Source organism: Meleagris gallopavo, chromosome Z (genome assembly GCF_000146605.3).
Source record: "Meleagris gallopavo isolate NT-WF06-2002-E0010 breed Aviagen turkey brand Nicholas breeding stock chromosome Z, Turkey_5.1, whole genome shotgun sequence".
Classification (NCBI taxonomy): Eukaryota; Metazoa; Chordata; class Aves; order Galliformes; family Phasianidae; genus Meleagris; species Meleagris gallopavo.
In genome coordinates, this window is record NC_015041.2 from 55,495,728 (window position 1) to 55,516,742 (window position 21,015).

The 21,015-nt window shown below is 39.4% G+C and overlaps 1 protein-coding gene across 1 annotated transcript in view; it reads left to right on the forward strand.

The window, feature by feature from the left end:
• The first annotated feature begins 5,032 nt into the window (after positions 1–5,032).
• Positions 5,033–21,015, forward strand: part of EDIL3 (EGF like repeats and discoidin domains 3) — a 224,372-nt gene continuing 208,389 nt past the window's right edge. Inside the window, exon 1 of the mRNA XM_031557441.1 lies at positions 5,033–5,222. Within this exon, the coding sequence (XP_031413301.1) occupies positions 5,033–5,222 (190 nt within the window). The remainder of the gene's footprint in view (positions 5,223–21,015) is intronic.

Consider the following 21,015-nt stretch of genomic DNA (forward strand, 5'->3'; position numbering starts at 1 on the left):
ATATTAAAAAAAATGATTTAAAGTAAAAAATAATACAAATTCTGCAAGTGTTTTCTTATAATACTTAATTGGTGATAGAAAGTAGCCTGGTGATTAGCTCAGCTGTAAACGTTGTGGAGTGAACTCCTAAGGTTAGGTGAAATGAGTCACATCTTACTGTCATGTGAGGGCTACCTAAACACTATGCTGCTTTACTGGAAAATCACACAGCTCACTGTATCTTTATTACAGGTGAGACTCTTAATAACTGGCACTGATTTTTACTGGCTCCACTCTTTGATAATGGTGCTTAGCTCCTCTAGAAAGCAGCTGGATTAATATTTCAGTGTGTGTGTTGAGTTGAGAGGATTCAAAACAGAGATACATTCTAGAATTTGGGGGGCTCTTTTTCATGTATTAAAAGATGGGTTCATTGCTTGCAAACGACATTACTCATTTTTAATATTTGCTGGGATCATAATCACTTTAAATAATAATTTGGAATAACTACTAAAACTAATCTATACACCATTTGAAGAGATGAATGAGATCTGAAACTCAGTCATGATCCTGAGTGTACCAATGTTTATCTGCCTTTATTAATGGCTTTTGAACTGACTTGCCTTCTTTGAACTGTTTAAATCTCTGCTTTAGTGACAGCTTGAAAGCCACGCTGAGGTACTTGTGATTAGAAACTCTCCTTAAATCTCCCATTTATTTTAAAAAATAATGAGTAATTGTACCTAAATTAAAAAAAAATAAAAATCAATGAATGACATCCATGACATCAACCTTCTCCTAGGTTATAGCCTATAAAGATCTACTGATGTTCTGGATTGAGAAAGTTTCTTCATTCTCTTGAAAGAGTCACATATATGTGATTCTGCTGTGTTTCTGAGTCAAAATGTTTTCCTTCTAGTGAAAGCTCTACGCTTTTTCATAGGAAACCTCAGTGTTGTAGTACGCTGATATAACCTAACCTGTCAGAGTTCAGTAACTGTTCGGACAGTGCTCTCAAGATCAGGGTTCCTTACAATTTGTTCTTTGCTATGGTTTGATTCAATGATAATACCACATTGATAGGCTGATGCGTATCCTTTCCAGTTGTTTTGCCTTGTTGTAAAAGAAGAAGTGTTAGTAGTGATTTAACTGCAGATTAGTATGGTAAGTTTCTGAAATTTCTCAAGCATTCATGTACTCTGTGTACATTCCAGACAGTGGTTATCTTCAGTTTGCAAAAATAATCCTAGACATAGTATTCACAGCAAATAGTTCAAAATAATTGCTACATCATTGCATGAAATGTCTGTATTTATACTGGTGATTTAACTTAAGGACACCAGTCTTTGAAACTCACTATACAGTAACAGCTTTGTAAAAGGGGAAAATACTGCTGGCAAAAAATATTTTGGATAAAAACAGGCAACTAACATATATGATCCTAAAAAATCCAGCCTGTAAATTGGAAGTCTTTCAAAACCTCATTAACTTTAATGAGTCTTATAATACGTATTCAAGGGTTGAACTGTAGGGTTTGGCTCAAATTAGTACCGAGTTGTTCTATGACAACTTATTAATAGCATTAATCTTTCTCTGACCCGTTGTGGCTAGTTGTGTGAAGACAGGACTTCCCTTTTCCAAGTGAGTGGAGTTTTTTTTTGCACCTGCAGACATAGAGACAGCATGTCAAAGTAACTCACTGGGCCCTGTGAAGTTGTTGGTTTTATCTGAGTTTGTATGTGTGTGTTTGCAGGGTCATGAAGGTTTTCTTTCCTGGAACACACAAAAATGTCTTCTGCTGCCTTTACTTTACTGATATCCTACTCACTGTGTTTGCATAAGTAACATGCAAGTTGGGACCTGTTATTTGTTTTTCTCCTTTGGAAAGGAGTATTTTCTGCCACAGAAAATATGGGTCTTGCAAGCTGATTTTCCTCCTGCTGCTTGGCTTGCTGCTAATGTTGACTCAGTTGGCTGGACCACTCTGCACTATATGTTCGTTATAGCTGGATGTATGTTTTCAAATAATAAACAATACTGGGTAAAAGCCTGTGCACTAATTGTGTAATGTAATGTGAAAATGATAAGTGAAGAATAGAGAGTAAAATCTACATTTTACAGGAAGCAGTGTCCTTTTTTTTTTTTTTAATAGAAAGTCAGTCCACTTCCTGTGTTTTAACGCAATACAGCCTTGAGAGCCATTTCATCAACTGTATTTTTACAAGAAAAATAGACAGAGGTGAAGATGAAAAAAATGGGAAGCAGGAAGTCAAAACATTTCCAAATGTTATTCTGGATATTCATGGATATACGTAGAAACAAAAAAAAAAAAGTAAATTGAAATTATTTCATCTGATGCACTGGGCAGAATTATGCTTGACAATTAATGCTATATTATCAACATTCAGGAGCCACTTGTAGCTTTAAAGTGAAAGCAAATATGGGGCTGTTACAGACCTTCAGATTGTTAAATCAAGGGTCTGGATAAATAATTTTCCCAGGCTCTCATTAAGTTACTGTTTGTCCACTTTTAAAATCCCTGGTTCAAAATGAGGAATGCTTAACTGACCCATCAGGGTGGCTGCATAGCTGCAAACTGCAGCTTGAGGATTAGAAGGAGCATCCAGTTGGGCAGGCATTAGAGGATTCCTATCAATTATTTCTTTTCAGTTCAATCACTATTCATGTGAAAAAATCAGGTTTTTTTCTACCAACCCTAATTTTCCTGGTCATTGACTGCAGTGTTGATTATTTAAATTTTTTTGCTCTGAAAACTAGAGTTTCTGCAGATACATTGCTTTCTTCTTTTCTCCTTATGGCAGTTTCAGTAATGCATTTCCACTGCATGTTTCATATGACTTAGAAATTTTAAGAATCATTATTGTAAAAAAAATAATTGCAGGCTTGTTGCAAAGTAATTACTAAGAAGCAGGCACTCCCTGTTGTGAGTGTTTACAACTTGCTTGTTACTATGACTTATTCTGTATACTATTCCCTGAAGCTATTACTTAATGGGGATGGAAGAGTTGGGTCCTGTTTGATAAATTGCATTGTTTGGAAAGTTTATTGTTGTTTTATTTTTTCTGACTACTTGGTTCCCAGCAAATAAGACAAGTGAATTTTAGAAGGTTTTTTGTCTCTTGAAAAACTGAAGTTTAATCATTAAGAGTTTGTTTTGTGTTTTTATTTTTCTGTCACTTTTGTGCATGAATACTGTGATACTGATGCTTCTTCGGAAGTTTAATTGACATGAAAGTCTATTCCATATATAATTCTTTATATATCACTTTTTTTTTCCTGCTGGAAAAAAAAAAAACTAAAGCTGTAATAGAATATTATTTTCTATCTCAGAGCTTTTGAAGAATGCATTCACATCATGGCACAAGCTTAAGTCATTAAGTGCTCTTTTCATTTTTGAAAAGCAGAGTTTGGCCTCACAAAGGCAGAATAGAGGGGGAGGATCACCTCCCTCAATCTTCTGGCCATGCTCCTTTTGATGCATCCCAGCATACCACTATCCTTCTTGGCCACCAGGGCAACAGTGCTGGCTCATGGCCAACCATGCAGATTCTTCTCTGCAACACTCCTCTCAAGCAGGTTATCTCCTAGTTGTAATGATGCATGCAGTTGTTCCTTCCCAGGTGCAAGACTCTTGCACTTGTTAAATTTCATGAAGTTCTCTCTGCCCAACTCTCCAGCATGTCCAAGTCTCATTTGAATAGTAGCACAGCCTTCCAGCATGTCAGCCACTCCTCCCAGCTTTGTATCATCAGCAAACATGCTGAGGGTGGATTCTATCGCATCATCCAGATCATTGATGAAATGTTGAACAAGGCTTCCCGTGTCTCTCATGTCCCTAAACCTCTTGATGGTCTTTGGAGAAGCAAAATTCCTCCCAATTAAGCAAAGAGCAAGTTAAAGACCACCTGATGAGACTGAGTGTGTACTAGACTACAGGTCCTGAAGTAGCTGACCAGTGTGGTTGCCAAGCTATTCTCCATCATATTTGATAAGTCATGGCTGCCAGTTGAAATCCCCAGGGGCTGGAAAAACTGCTATTTTCAGGAAAGGGAGAAGGGAACTGGGAAACTATAGGCTGGTGAACTGCATGTCTGTGCCTGCAGAGATTGTAAAATGGATTTTCCTAGAAACTGTGTGAAAACACAAGTGTGATGAGAAGATGATCTGAAACAGCCAGCATGGCTTCACCAAGGACAGATTGTGCCTGACCTGGCCTTCTGCAAAGTAGTCAGTGGTCAAAGAAAGGTAACTAATGTCATCTACCTGGACTTGTGCAAGGCCTTTGATATGTATATCTCTGGTCTGGTGCTCTTTAACTTCTTTATCAAAGGCATATGCTCTTCAATATCTTCATCAGTGAAATACAGTGGGATCAAGCATACCTTCAGAAAGTTTGCAGATCAGGTTGTGTAGTGTGATTAACACACACGAAGGATGGGATGTGAACCAGAGAGACTAAGAAAGGCTTGAGTTGTGGACCCAGGAGAACCTCATGAAGTTCAACAAAGCCAGGCATGCAAGGTTTTGCACCAGGGTTGTGGCAACCCTCACTGTCCGTAAAGGGGACAAAGGATTGAGTACAGCCTTGACAGAAAGAGTCAAGGGAGGTGATCCTGCCCTGCTACTCTGTGTTGTTGAGAGTTCATCTGAAGTACTGCATCCAGATGTGGAGTCCTTTTTACTGGGGAGAGACAGTGCTGTTGAAGAGAATGCAGAAGAAGGTCACAAAAATGACCCAAGGGATGGAGCACCTCCACTGTCAGAACAGGCTGAGAAAATTGAGGCAACTAAAAAGACATTAAAAACTAAAATAAGGAACATTCAGACTGGATATAGGAAAATAAGGGCAGTGAAATACTGTCACAGGTTGCCTAGAGATGTGGTGGTAACTGCCTCCCTGAAGACACTCAAGGTCAGGTTAGATGGGGCTCTGAGCAGCCTCATCTAGCTGTAGGAGTCTCTGTTACTTGCAGGGGAGTTGGTCTAGATATTTTTTAAGGGTCCCTTCCAACTCAATTTACTCTATGATTCTATGATTGACAGTGGAATTGTGTGCACCCTCAGCAAGTTTGTGGATGACACCAAGCCGAGTGATGCAGTTTACACAATAGAAGGAAGGGATGCCATCCAAAGAGATTTAGGAGATCTAGACAAGTTTCAAAAGTGGGCCCATGTGAACCCAGTGAGGATCAACAAGGCCAAGTGCAGTGTGTTACATTTGGGTGAGGGCAATAGCAGAGATATGTACAGACTCGGAGAAGAACTAATTGAGAGCAGACCTGCAGAGAAGTAAATTAGAACCCTGATGGATGAAATGTAGAGCATGAACCAACAGTGGTCCAAGTGGAAAATCAGTGGTATCCTGGGCTGCATCAACAGAGGGATGGCCAACGGGAAGAGGGAGGGGATTGACCCCCTCTGCTCTGCCCTTGTGAGGCTTCATCTGCAGTACTGCGTCCAGGTCTAAATGCCCCAGCACAAGATTTGGAGCTGTTGGAATGGGTACAGAGGAGGATCCACAGGATCAGAGTGCTTGAGAATCTCTCTTATGAAGAAATGTTGAAGGAGCTGGGATTGTTCAGCCTGGATAAGAGAAGGCTCTGGGAATACCTCATTGCAGCTTTCCAGTACTTGAAAGGAGCTTATAATCAGGAGGGAGACTGAGTTTTTACGTAATCTGATAATGGCTGAACAAGGGGAAATGATATTAAACTGAGAGAAGGAAGACTTAGATTAAGTATCAAGAGGAACTTCTTCGCTCGGGGAGATGAGGCCCTGGCAAAGGCTGCCCAGAGAAGCTGTGGTGCCCCATCCTTGGAGGTGCTCCAGGCCATGTTGGATGGGGCTCTGGGCAGCCTGAGCTGGTGGGAGGCAACTTGCCTGTGACAGGGCATTGGGACAGAACAGGCTTAAAGTCCCCTTCCAACCCAAGCCTTTCTGTGGTTCTGTCTTTTTTTGAAAATTGCTCATGATGCGATTACTTACAGAATGCCAGTTTTCTCTCCTTATTGTATTAATAACAATTTTTCAAATGATTGCAGTGATTTGCTTGTACACTTAGCAGATATGAAATATGGAGAAAGTTATGAATTGGGATGTTCCTATACCCTAACTAAAAGCCAAATGTATGCATCCTGTTGAGTCCTGTTTGGATGGCTTAGACATAAGGTCAACATATCTACATTTATGAAAGCCATATAAATATTTAGATAATACTAAAATATTTGTTTGTGTCTTACAGTGATGTTGTTTCTGCTACAATTCAAAGGTTTTATTGATGGTAAGTTAGCTAAATTGCTTCAAAGTAAGGCAAGAAATTCATTTCCATTATGTAATTCTGTTAAAAAGAAAAACAAACAACTTTTGACTGCTCTGATAATATGTATTCTCTACACACCAGTTGTGGTTTTTATTTAATGAATTAATCAGCAAAGTGATTGTCTTTAGTATAATCTAGTGTTAAAATTTCATCTGTTTTTCTGTTACAGTAGTTCTGAATTAATAACAACATAAACACAAGACATTTTTTTCAAAACCAAAAGATTCATGCATGCAAGGAAGAAGTGAGTACAGAAGGAGGAGAAGAGGGAGAAAGCAGCAGGTGAGGGGGCAGCAAGACAAATTCAGTTAGTGTGGCTCCTTTAAATGGAATAGAATTGCAATACTGTAAGACTTCTGGTGCCCTTGGGACCAGAGTATGACCCAGCTGCTGACCTGGCCCTGGTTTTGCCAGCAGCTAGGGCTCTGTCCTAGTTATGCTGGTGCCCTGTGAGCTGCCATCAGCAGCTCCTACATCCGAACTCCAGCAGCAAAGCTGTCTGCACCTCACTTACGTAAAAAGCTGGAGTGTGGGCATGAGTCAGCGGACTGAACCTCTGCACCTGTATGTATGCAACAGGAGCTATGTGGCCAGAATCCAGTGCTTGGGGATGTCACCTCCCTCTCCAGGGGACATCAATATGGGTCTTCCTTGCCAACAGCATTTTTGTCCTGGTATTCTGATGAGAATAACTGGTAATGCACCAGTGTTTTACTTACCGCTGGGCAGTGTTTACACTATGTTAAGGACTTCTCAGCTTCTCATACTGCCCTGCTAGCAAAGAGAGAGCATGCACAAGTTGGTGGTAGGGGACAGAATCAGGACTTGAAGAAGTCTGACTGAATCCAACCACAAGACATATGTGAATGACACACAGTTTTCTTCCCTATCGCTCATGGCAAGGGGATAAGTGAATGACTGAATGGTCCTTTGCTTTCCAGGCCAAAACAAAACATTCTTTTTTGACATCCAGAGGGAGGCATGAGATAATGATAAATTTGAGCAGAGTGTGTTAGAGTAAGTTATATTTATTCTAAGCATTTTATTCACTTAATAGTTGTTTGTCACAATGTGAATTTATTTGATCTTAAAGTTTATTTATCTGCTTGCAAGTTAGTTCTAAGTAACGCCCCTCTTGCTGTTTATTACCTCTGACTGTTGGCTTGATGTTGGTATTGGTTTTCTCAGTTTGCATGTGATATACATGACATTTGTTTATATTACTCTGGCTGTGAGCCTAATCTGACATTTGTACTCAGTGCTGTTGTTGCCCTTGTTCTTCAAGGATTGTTTTGTGTAAACTTTTATCGAATATAATTTTCACCTTTTGTCCGTTAGGATCAAACTGTGCAGTACACTTCTCCGTTCTCCTTTTCATTCCCTTTCTCATTCTCCCTCCCCTTCCACTTCAGGCTAGCTACAATAGCTCTTAAGAATTTTGAGTATCTATAGGATGTTGAAACCAGCATTCTCCTATTGTACTCCTTCCTGAAAGTGTTTCAGGTTTCTAGGATTAAACAGTCATTTGAGAATGTCACCCAAAGATCTGCCCTGAGGCAAGAGTTGTGAGTGGCAGCATGTGTAGAAGAATATGGGCAGGCACCCAAGATAGTGGCCACTTAAAACAGTACCTTGGAATTTAACTCCTCGACAAGCGCAGAAAAACTGGTTAAATGTTTGAAAAAGGCATGCCATCACTCTTGCAATTCCAAAGGGACACAAATCAGTGCAGCATAATGGGGCATAGCCTATGCCTACCAAGCTGCACCCAAGAATAATCCATGCCCTACAGTAGACACTGCTAATCCAACTCCTACACCTTGCACAATGGTTGAACAAGAAAGCAAACCCTCAGTGATGTCTGTCACTGCTATAGCCAGCAAAAAACAATGAAAATGGGCATCATGTCTTCTAGTAAGGGAAGAAGAAGGTTCTTCTAGGAGGGAGCAGGAGAAAGAATTGGAAGCTGTGGGCTGCACCACAGCAGGGCCATTAATGAGGAAGAAAGGAAAGAGAACATAAATCGTAAACAAATCAGAAACTGCCCAATCCCTATCGCTGAGTGAACTCTGAGATATGTGAAAATATTTCAGCCATTGTCCAGATGAGCACGTTGTTACCTGTGTGCTCCAGTGTTGGGATAGTGGAGCCAATATTCAGGAACTGGAAGGTAAGGATGCTAAGCAGATGAGATCTCTCTCTGAAGAAAGGGACAGAAAATTGGAGAAGAAACAAAAGTCCACAGCTTCTGGAGGTGATTTTTGTCAGGCTTGAAGGAGAGGTGTCTATTCATGGAAGATGTTATATGTCACCCAGGCATGTGTACCACTACTGAGAGAGGTATCCAGTCCCTGATGGAATTAGCCATACTGGAGATGATCTACAGAGACTGGGATAACAAGCAAATATCCAGAGATCCAGATGAAGTCCAGTACAGGCACTTTATATGGTGGAATTTTATAGAAATGTGCTATCATCTTATGCCGGCATGCCAGCAATAATGAACTAAACAGTGAATGAATTGTGCAGCGCTATTAAGGAAATATCTCTTCCACATAACAGGCCTTCATCTCAGCAATAGAGAAATTTTCTTTACATATTCAGTGGCTGTGAAAGAAAATGTCTTCCTCCTCATCTATAAGGACCTGTATCTCAGTGATTAGAAGAAAGCATTCCACTGCTCACGAGTGGGGAATAAAGATGGTACACCATCTTCCACCTGTGTAACTTTCCTTCTGAAAGATGGTTTTGCCCTAAAAACAAAGTAAGGTCAAAGGACCTGCACAGAAGAGCCATCATTTAGGAGTACAAAGTGCATCTGGCAAGATGCACATTGCCAGATCCAAATGGATGTTATCAACAGGGTAATTGTTGATCTATTAGTCACGTCGGCAGCTATGCCTCTGTGTACTAGCAAAAAGTAAACACAAGCTTCTTAGACACTGTGGGTTTTTGGAGAACACATATTCTGAATTACGGTCTGATTGTAAGCTGAATGACCCGGAGGGAGAACAATTTCACACTGGGCCTTGAGCAATACGAAGCCTTTGGACAAATTAAACTATTTTTATTCTATTGTATAAAATAATTGAATTGCCAAGGTTGGAAAAGACCTCTAAGATTATTTGGACCAAATGTCCATTTATCACCAATATTGCCCTATTAAACCAAATGCCTTACTACCACATCTATACTGTTCTTGAACAACTCCAGGGATGGTAACTCCATTGCTGCTCTGGACAGCCTGTTCCAGCACCTAACCAGTTTTTCTCAGAAGAAATTCTACATAATATCCAATCTGAACAAGATCTGTATAAAGTCCAACGTGGTACAACTTGAGGCCATCACCTCTCATTCGATCACTAGTTATGAGGGAGAAAAGGACAACCCCCTTGTCACCACAACCTCTTCTCAGGCAGCTGGGGAAAAGAGTATCGTCTCTTCTGAGCCTCCTCTTCAGACTAAACAGTCCCAATTCCCTCAGCTGTTCTCCATAAGATTTGTGCTCCAGACTCTTTGCAGCTTCGTTGATGTCTGTTTTGTAGTGAGGGCCCCAAAGCTGAAGGCCATAGGTGACCTCACCAGAGATGAGTACAGAGGGACAGTCACCTTCCTGCTGGCTGTGCTATTTCTGATACAAGGCAGGATGCCATTGGCATTCTTGGCCACGTGTGCACACAGCTGGCTCATGTTTAGCTGAGAAATGACTGACATCCCCAGATCTATTTCCTCCACACAGCCTTCCAGCCACTCTGCCCCAAGCTTGTAGTGTTGTCTGGAGTTGATGTGTCTTAGGTGCAGGACCTGGTGCTTGGTCTTGTTGAACTTCATTCCACTGATCTCAGCCCTGTCCATATCCCCCTTGTAGGGCCTTCCGACACCTAGGCAGATCAGTACTTCCAGCTTGATGTCATTTGCAAACTCACTGAGGGTGCACTCTGTCTCCTTGTCCAGCTCAGTAAAAATACTGAACAAGACAGGCCTGAATACTAACCCCTGAGGAGCACCACTCATGACCAATCACCAGCTGGATTTAACTCCATTTACCCAGTCCTTCAGCCAGTTCTTTATTCAGCAAAGAGTATACCTGTCCAAGCCGTGGGCTGCCAGCTTCTCCAGGATAATACTATGGGAGACAGCGTGAAAGGCTTTGCTGAAGTCTAGGCAGATAACATCAACAGCCTTTCCCCCATCCACCAGAAGAGTCACTTGGTCATAGAAGGAGGTCAGGTTGGTCAAGCAGGACCTGCCTTTTGTGAACTCATGCTGGCTGGATCTGATTCACTGGTTGTCTTACACATGTTATGTGATCACAGTCAAGACGATCTGTTCCATAACCTTCTCTGGTACTGAGGTCAGGCTGACAGGACTGTAGTTTCCCGAACCCTCCTTATGCCCTTTCTTTTAGATGGGAGTCATGCTGGCAAACCTCCAATCCTCTGGGACCTCTCTGGTTGACCAAGAATGCTGATGGTGGAAAGCAGATTGGCAATCACCTCCACTAGCGTCTTTACCTCTCTCAGGTGGATCCCTTCAAGCCCCATGGACTTGTGACAGACCAGGTGGAGTTGCAGGTCTCTAAATGTTTCCACCTAAATTCGGGTGGGTTTATTCTGCTCCCAATCCCTAATTTCCAGGTTAGGAGGTAGAGTAGCCCAAGGATAACTGGTCTAAATTTTAAAGACAGATGTAAAGAAGGCACCGAGAACCTCAGCATTTTCCTTATCCTCAGTGGTCAAATATAATATAGTAGCCCTTTGATCAGTTTGATCAGGGTAAGATATAAAAAGTGGGTTCTATGCTGCAGCTGGAGAGAACAGTCCCACCTGGAGACTCTGGGGAGACTCAAAGTTAACCCCTAGAATATTGGAGTTGGGGGTACAAAGGATCTGAGGCCCATGTATTCTCCATCTCATAAAGAGATATTGGCAGCATATGAAGTGATCTGAGTTTCTTCAGAATTGGTTTGTACTGAACTACAGCTCCTTTTGGCACCTTGACAGCCTGTTTTGGGCTGGTTGTTCAAAAGGAGGTTTCCCTCCACATCTGATGCAACTAATGCTTTGTGGAATGAGTCATACTGATGACTCAGTGAGATCAAATAAGGAACAGGGAGAAAGCAACATAACCAATTTCATAAAAAACAAAAAACAAAAAACACAACTTTTGAGTCTTTCCGTAGTTGTGGCTCTGATAACGTTTTTATTTTTTCCGTGGAGAGAGTGATAAATAAAATTCCTGTCTTAATATAATTTCAGTAGATAATAATGTGCAATACCGATGCTGGAGGGAGTGTCTGTCGTAGTAGACTGCTCTCATAAGCTGACTTTTGCAGGTTTATTCACTTGTATAGATACCGGGTTTTAATTACACTACATACATGCTTAGTTACACTAGTGTGAATCTTTTTTGTTTGTTTGTTTCCTGTGAGTACTGAGAGAATGAGCTTTATTTTCCTTACATCCCATTAACCCAGCAACTTTCATGAAATCTTTCCCACTTTATTCTGAAATGGAGACAGAGAAATCAAGAGTAAATATAAAAATGTATAAAAATATACATGCATGTATGGGATATGAAAGTAAATAAATAAGGATTCATGTTGTGCACTGAAAATGAGGTCTCATTTTTTCACAAATAATAAGTTAGCTAATTCATTAGGCAGTGACTTACAGCTGTCCATCTACGAATCACTAAGATATCAGTGATGTACCCCAAAGGCCTTTTTTTAATTTCTGCTTTGAATGCCTTTGGCTATGAGAAAGTAATAACTGGCTTCTAAGTACTAGCAACAGCTGCTGTCTGCTGTGGTAGTGCTAATACCTTTTTTTTTTTGTCATTTAACATAAAAATATTACCCTTTACACTTACAATTATTAAAAAAAAAAGTCTCTAAAAGACTACTGCAAATTCTGTAGTTGGAGTTTTCATCTCATACAATTCTGTCCGTAAGATGTCTATAGCTGTGATACAAGATTAAAGTTAGCCATTCCAACTATTGTAAAACTGGCAAATGCAATTAATAGTGTGATTAGGTATTGTGCTGTGCCTGGTTTGAAAACAGTACATTATGTTATGCAAAGTGGCTTAATTTCTTGCATTAGTGTTAACACAAAGTGGCTTAATTTCTTGTATGAATGTTAACGCTTTGGAGCTAACACTCCAGTCAATGATCCAGTGTGTCCACAGGGAAGGTTCTTATCATTTAGACAAGAATCATTTTACACTAAATAACTTGCAGAAACATCGCCGGTGAATTTTCTTGACAGTCATAGTGACCAGGTGTAGTCTGTCAGAATCCTAGGTTAAAAATCTCATTAAAGAATTTGTTGAGCTTCAAAAACTGTAGAAAACAGAGGCACTGTCTTCCGAATACATTTCATGTTTAGGAACTCAAATTACTATAACTTCTCCAAGGTCTCTAACATGCTAATCACAAAAATTCAGAAATGCCCTGGAGGAGAAGAATGTTATTTCACACTTACTACCTCATGCCCTGACAATGAGACATGACGGCATCTCTTCCCCATAACATGCCCTTCTCATTGCTGGTGACTTGGCAGTATGCTGTGACCTGTGTGGGTTCTGGACCCCATTTTTTTCCCTGCTTCAAACCAGGCAGCAGCAGACACAGAAACGTTCACTGCGTACAGCATGTTTTGATGTCACTTTTCACAGTGACCTTTTTGTATATTGCTTATCACACAGCTATATGGGATATTTGCTCTCATCGCTCTGTATTTGCTGTATGATGGGGAGAGATCACTGCAAGTTATAGCTGGTCTGGGAAAATGACAGAAATTTAAAAACATAATCTCTGTAGGAATACCAATATTGCCAAAACATTGACCAGACAGGGTGTGAAGTCTGAGCTGGTTTGATGCAAGTTTTAATCTCTCATCAGCTTAAGCATGAAATAATGCATGTTTTTGTATGTGTGTGTGCACGTTGGTTTAGTTTGTCCATTTTTTTAAACAGTCACAGGCTGTTCAGCTCATTGTGGAGTTCAAAAATAAACACAGCAGAAAATAATTTTGTAAACTCTTCATCCACACATGAATTCTTATATTAGATTACAGCCACCCAATCTTACTATTGCTGAAACACAAATCTGTAGTTACTACTACTTAATATTCAGGGAGAGTCTGACTGTACAATAACTTTATCACTCAGTAAATGGCATGGGCTTTGAAATGCATAGAATAAATAGATCTTCCTGACTGGGGAAGATACACAGATGTCTGGTGGGACGTCATATGAGGCCAGACATCATGGTGTTTTTCACATTGTTTATGCGTGCACTGAAGTCAAGGGGAGTCTCTTCTTACTGCATACGTAAAATCCAGTTCTGCTGGAGTATGGTATTTTGATTGTTTTGTGTTGGGGCTGGGCCCAGAGTGTGTTGGAGTGGATCCAGAGGCTGGCTGTGAAAGTGATCAGAGGGCTGGAGTACTTCCCCTGTGGGTCAGACTCAGAGAGTTTGAGCTCTTCAGCCTGGAGAAAAGAGGGCTCCAAGGGAACCTTATAGCGGCCTTCCAGTACCTGAAGGTGGCCTACAGGAAAGCTTGGGAGGGGCTTTTTATAAGGGCATGTCGCAACAGGACGAGAGAAAATGGCTGTAAACTGGAAGAGGGTAGATTTAGACCAGATATTAGAGAGAAGTTTTTTACTGTGAGGATGATGAGACACTGGGACAGATTGCCCAGAGAGGTTGTGGATGCCCCCTCCCTGGAAGCATTCAAGGCCAGGCTGAATGGGGCTTTGAGCCCCTCTGGTCTAGAGGGAAGTGTCCCTGTCTATAGCAGGGGAGTTGGAACTACATGATCTTAAAAGTCCCTTGCAATCCAAACCATTCTATGTTGCCACAGAATTCTGTTTTCAGTACCAAAACCAGTAAGAGATGTAACCGTTTTTGTGGATAAAAATGGTAGGATAGCAAATGTATTCCATGATATTACAGGAGGAGTATAAGATATGTTGATTATAAAGGAGTGAGCTATTGACACAGTACCTTGCTGTGATGTGTGCTTTCCATTCAGACCAGAGAAAAGAACAGAAGAGCAAGACACTGAAGGATAAGGAAACAGACACATTGCTTGTGAGCCTCTTCAGACAGGAGCAGAGAGACATGTTCTAAATCTAGAGATGCTTTGAATAATTAATCTGTGTATCTGTGTATTTATCTTGTATAATGCTGTTTACCAGTAGGTTATTCTAGTACTGCTTTTACTCTGTAAAATGAACTTCAGAATGCAGTCCAGCTTAAAAGGAGCAAAATACACTAGATACATGGGTGCTGAATGTGAATTGTTACAGATTCTGACAGTTTGGTTCATTTAAAGCTAGCAGGGGAGAGATGCAAGGATGTAGCACTCTTCTATGCCCAAACATTTGGGGAAGACACTTAATGGCTTACATACCAAAATGCTAGTAAATACTAAATTTCTGAAGAGCTAGTAATTTCAAAAATATAAGTAGTCATCTGTCTTGAACAGCAGTTTAGTTTAGGAGTACCTATAATTATGGTTTTAGTTCAGTACTCAGGCCCTGAAGCATGAATCCTGCAAGCTCCTCAGTACAAGGAGGCTGTTGGGTCTTTGAAGAGCCGCTTTGATGTCTGTGGAACTGATTACATTTGAAGTCAGGTAAGTCTTTGAAATGTTAGGATTATCGTAATGCTTTCCATTCAGAAGACCTAAAAGTGGAAGCTAACATTTAAGAATGTTTTATGAAGGTGCTGTACAGTCTTAGGATGATTTGTAGTCTGTGTAGAACTGTTGCTCTCTGTGGTTAGCTTTGTGAGCTTTCAATGCATCAGGGAATGTGTTGGCTGCTTGCCCTGGTTTGGAGGTTAGCCTTCAGGTAGTCCAAATGTTTGTGCCTTTTAGAGGTCAAAACCAATGGGCTGCTGCTAAGGCACCTAAACCTGTTGCGGAGGCTGAACTTGGTCAGAGGTCTTCCCAGAGCAGACACTACTCAGCTGTAGCCTGTCATTGAAAAGATGACTGACTTAGAGAATTCATCTATTTGAAACCCAGATGTGCAGGATAACAGCATAGGACAGGCAAACAAACAAACAAACAAACAAAAAAACAAAACCAACCAAACAACAACAACAGAAACAATGGAAAAGAAACAGTGAAAGAAACCATAAGCTAACTACTTTCCAAATTTATTTTAAGAGAAGAATCACAATTTAATCTTACGAAAATCTATAGCTTTCATTACATATAGCCTGGATAGCATAGCAAAAGAAGTTAATTTACCACTAAAAGATGGATGTAGGGAGTTAGTTGCTGCTTCCTTCATCACAGTGGCTGCAGTAAGAATTGGAAATAGAGATGGAATCTACTCCCTTGTAACTGCTTCCCTTATCACCTTTTGATGATTTGTTCCATGTGTATCTGGAGCACTGGAACAAAGAAAACTCTCAATTTTCCATGTTTGTTTGGTTACATATTTCTCATTGCTCAGCTGATGACATCAGAGGAAGCCCCAGAGGATTTTTAACATCTACAAATTCTGTGTTGTTTGTAGCACAATTCTGCTGCACAGAGCCAGGCACAATCATACAAGAGTCTGTATTGATAATTCTTGACTCTGTCCTGGGCATTTCTTTCAGTTCTGTCAGCTGGATTTAAAGATCTGGTAGCAGTCAAGTTGAATGAGTTACCTGTGGGGTAAAGAGATTTATAGACCTCATACATTGTAAGAGTTTTTTCTTAGTTTTGTTTACTTGTTTTTCTTAAGCTGACCATAGACAAAGATGTGTGTTCTACACGTTCAGTGTACTACACTGAACTACACGTAGTTCTACGCTTGTGTTTTGTTGAGTTTTTTGAAACATTTATTTAGTAAGGTGAAAATTTCTTACAAAAATCTTATCAATAAGCTTTGAACATGATCTAGCAGGCAGTATCTTTCGTACTTTGTATCTGACATGTTTATAAGGATGTAGATGATTATGGTGGTACTGATAACTGCCTTATTTAAATGTGGAGAACAAAATACCCCAGGAAGCATAAATTCATAAAACTTAATTTTTCACAACTGGGTAGGTGAGGATCTTTAGGAAATGCTTACAACTGTGATTTTCAGCTAGTGGTTTTGAAAGCAGAAGTCTCCAGCACTTGAGTACTATACTTCTGTGTTTTTGTCTGTTTTTAACTACTTTCTGATCATCATTTTTATTCTAATTTATGTTTTGCCTGAGTTTGGAAGACTTTTTTTCTGACAAAGATTCTCACCAAATTCAGTTCATGCTTACTTTTACTTAATTAGAGCATGCCTTAAGAAAAAATTTTAGTGCAGTGCAGTAGTAGATCTGTCTTTGATCTATAAATGTTCGAGATAGATTCTATTGTGATGCTTTGCAAATTGCTTTTAATAGATAAGGTTTTCAGACAGTGTTGTTGGGCAATCTCTACAAAAGTTAATAGCTTGGCTGTTGCAAGGACACTCATTTTGTCTTCCTGTCACTCTTCTACCAGGCTAAATGTGTAGAGAAAAAACAAGTTGCAAAATGCTGAAATCATGTAGGAGCTTAGTTTGAAGTGATTTGTCTTGAACTACGTGAACTATTCTGATATGTTGGATGCAGCTGTCATAATCTAAGTCACTTCTGAATAACATAGCAGGGAACATAAGGAAATACCTTTGTGCAATGTAATGTCTGAGCCTTCTCAGGCTTTTTTTTAGGGGATTAATGTACTTAGCTGATTTCTCAAATTACGTGTATCTTATATGTATCTTGCATGTTTGATTTAAGTAGGCCTAGCAGAAGGCATTTTCAGCAATTTCTGTCTTAATAACCCAACAGTCACTGCTAATATTGAGACAACAGTGATACATGACTAGAACATGATAAAGAGCTTAGAAGTTTGAAAATAATAGCTTCAAGCTACTTAGCAAGAAAACTGTTGCAAATAAGTAACAAATGGAAAAATCATAAAAGGTTGTATAAATCAAAAAGCAAACACAAACTGCCAAATGAATGAATTTCAAATAAAAATAAATTAGGCTAAAAAAGAAAGAACTAATAGAAAACTTACGAGAAATGGGAAACACAGTTAAAACATTGCTGGATTAAAAAATAAATGAGATAGGAAATTGGAGGAAAGGATGGAAATCATATGGTGAGGAAATAAAAACAAATAAATTGTTTTTAAAATAATTTTGGTGATACAATATAATTAAGCAATTGGGAAAGCTTATATTGACAACATGAAACAAAAATAACAGTGTTATATTAGTGGAGATGTGATACTTTGGACTCACACAAGATTAATGCAAGTTGCATTTGGATTTCAAACGATTCTGCTGATCTTGTTAGAAGATGTTGTATAACTGCTCCTGACGTAAGGATCCAGTGTCCTGATCCAGCTTTGTGGAAGTGGATAAGAGTTCTGCTTTTAACTTTCCCAGAAGATTTATTAGGCCTTAAACCCGCAGGAGCACCAAGTGTTATGCAAATAATGCTTTTATCCTTCCAGATGTTCCCCAAGGCTGTGCGTTGCATACTGCTGCTTTTGACGGCAGTGAGGCAGGGTAATGGTGCTGCCTGCCTCCCAGCTGTGGGCCCTGCCCAAAGCAACTCTGTTTAGAGCTCAGATGGGGGAGAAATGTGATTTAGGGGTTATCATGTCCTTGTCATGTAGTGGTAGCTGACTGCAGATGTGAGCACCTCATGGTAGGTGGTGGTCTGTGCCTGCTTTGTAGGAAATATTTTGAGGACATTAATTTGAGGTCGAGATCAAAGCAAAGCAGTGGTGATGCTGATCTGTGAAGTGCCTCCCTGGGTAATACGGAAATGGGCGAAGCAATACAGTTTTAAACTAATTATGCTTTTAAACTGAAACAGGGAGGAGCTAGGTTAGATGTTAGGAAGAAATTGTTCATTCAGAGGGCACTGAGAAACTTGGACGAGCTGCCCAGGGAAGCTGTGGGTGCCCCATCCCTGGAAGCACTCAAGACCAGGGTGGATGGGGCCCTGGGCAGCCTGAGCTGGTGGGGGGCAGCCTGCCCATGGCAGTGGGTTAGGACTGGATCTTTCAGGTACCTTCCAATTTAAGCCATCCTATGGTGCTATGATTCCACAGTAATAAAAACCAATTCTGTGATTCTATTAACAATAACTTGTGTTTGAGAAGAGGACAGATCAAAAGCAGATTTTTTGTTTGTTTGTTTTTGTTTTTTTGACAAAATCTAAGCTTGTACTCAGAGGGGAAAAAAGACATTAAAAATTCCATCAGTAAATACAACTATCATACACACATACACAAAAAAATAGGTGACTTCTTTAATGAGAACCACAAATACAAGGAGAAATAAATGAACTCCCTAATGAGTCTCCAAGTTACTGTTAATGCTTCTTTTGAGAAGAAATACATTGAATCTCAGACTTCACTCCTGTATTGCATTATCTGTCTTTTTTATGCTAGTCCATTTGTTTGTCAGGATCAGGCAGTAGCAATCTATTTATGTACCTGCAATAACTCTTTTATATTTCCTGTCAGTGAATAATGAGGCTTCTCTAATCACCTGTTTGTGCCATAAGTACTGTGTTCTCTTTTTGTGTGAAAAAATTACTGGATGATAACAGCAAATGATAAAAAAAAACATTTGTAAGCCAGGGCATGTGATTACAGGAGGAAGTGATCTGAATTTTATTTTTGAGGAAAAAAGGAGGAGAAAACCCAACTGAAGTTAACTGCATGAAAAAATGCAGTTCGAAGTTTGGAATTTGGTTGTTGTACCTGGTCAGAAGGGAATAGGAGAACAGTGGTGATCATTCCCCACTGAACAGTCAGTGCACATCAGCAACACTGGCCTGAAGTATCATCACTGTTATCTGCTCAGTTTCTGGGTGTTCTGTGAGAAGAAATTATTATAAGTTGAAAGAAAGTGTTTTCAGATAGAGCAGTGATGACATGTGAGAGAGGGCAGCTGTTCTTGTTAAAAAGTGGGTATTCCGCAAAACGTTTCTGTGTCAGCAACTGTGGACTGGTTGAAAATGAAGGGCTTTGTAGATGCGACAGTGTGCCATACTTCAAACCAGGAAATCCTGTTATCAGTATTGGAAGCATTATCTTATAATATGTCCCAATAAAGTACTAAAAAGTACTGTATTTTCTTTCAAAATCATTGTTCATTTTCAGATAATTTTTTTTTTTTAAGAAACAAATTCAATAAAATTCATACAAATTCAGCAGCAATAATTGCCATAAATACTGAGAGCTGAACAATTATTAAATACAGCCGTAAATTACATATTTGTGACTGTTCATGACCATATCCCTCAGAGCTCTCTTCAGAAATACCAGTATTCTTAGAATTTACATTACTTCTTTTTTTAATCCTATATCCCCTGTACCACAACAGTTCAATTGCTTGAGCAAGTTTCCACACTATGGCAATACTTCATTTTAAAAAGTAGTAAATTTAAACTGTTCTAATTTCAGACTTAATTGTCCAGTAAACTGTTCATTCTCTTGTCTTTTGGAGATTGGAGATTATAGAAAGAAAAATGAATTTTCTAAGAATTTCCACTTTTCCACTTTTCCACTTAGAAACTGTACCTGCACAAAGTCTTTTTTGGAAAAATTATGTTTGTTTATTATAGTTTTCAGTTCTGGAATCTTTTCTTTTAATAATTTTTGCTAAATGAGGTGGTGAACTTGAATTATATTGTTTATAATTTACATACTCCATACATTTATATACTTTATATGTGGATGTGGATATGAGTATTATATTATACTGGTGTGGAGCTAGCATCATACAAATCCATGTAGAGACAGTGTTCTTACTCAAAAAAACTCTGGAGTCATCTTTTCTGGCATTCTATGTATAGAACTGTTGGGATTCAGGAAAGTGGAAAACTGGCAGGAGACAAAGATGTACAGTGACAAAGGCTTATTTCTTACTCTAAATTAACCTAAAAACTGTAATAACTGTTCTTCCCTTTTCTCCTCTACATTTTAATTAAGAGGCATTACTTCCTTTATTATGGACTACAATTATTCAGTGTTTACATATTCATAATATTCAGTACTATGGTATTTGTCATATATCTCCTTTTTTGTTTATATTGTCTACCTTGTCCTGCATTTTTAAAAAATGCGTGCGGACTCAGGCATTAAATGCTGAAAAACAACGATTGCAAGTCAGGCAATACACAGGGGACATCCGGTGTGCAATTAGCCATGCTAATATTACCTGGATGCAGTTTGTAAAGCAAAGCTGAGAATAAATCAAAATATCAGGCCAGTTACACGACACATTCCTTTTATGTTTGCTACTAGTTGAAACCAGAATAAGAGACCAGCTTTATTTTCAGCACCACATGTCAAAAGACATGCTTTTGAGCCTCTGATTTATCAGATATGTTGAAGGGTGGGTCAATGACTTGGTCCTGAGTGTACAAGCAATTGTAGTGTACTTCAGTTCCCTAGATGAGAAATTTTGGTTGTCCTGGGCTGACAAACCAGAAACATTGTTACAGAAACATCTGTCTGTATTCAGAATCCTGTTGAAACAGCATATTTATTTAGCTTAATAGTTAAGGTTCCTCTTAGAACTTACTATACTAGAAGTATCATATTCTCAGTCACTATATTTGTGAATGTCTTTCATTTATGCTGTTCTCAGCTAAACTTCTAGATTTTTCCTTTCCTTTTTCAATACTTTGCCCAGTT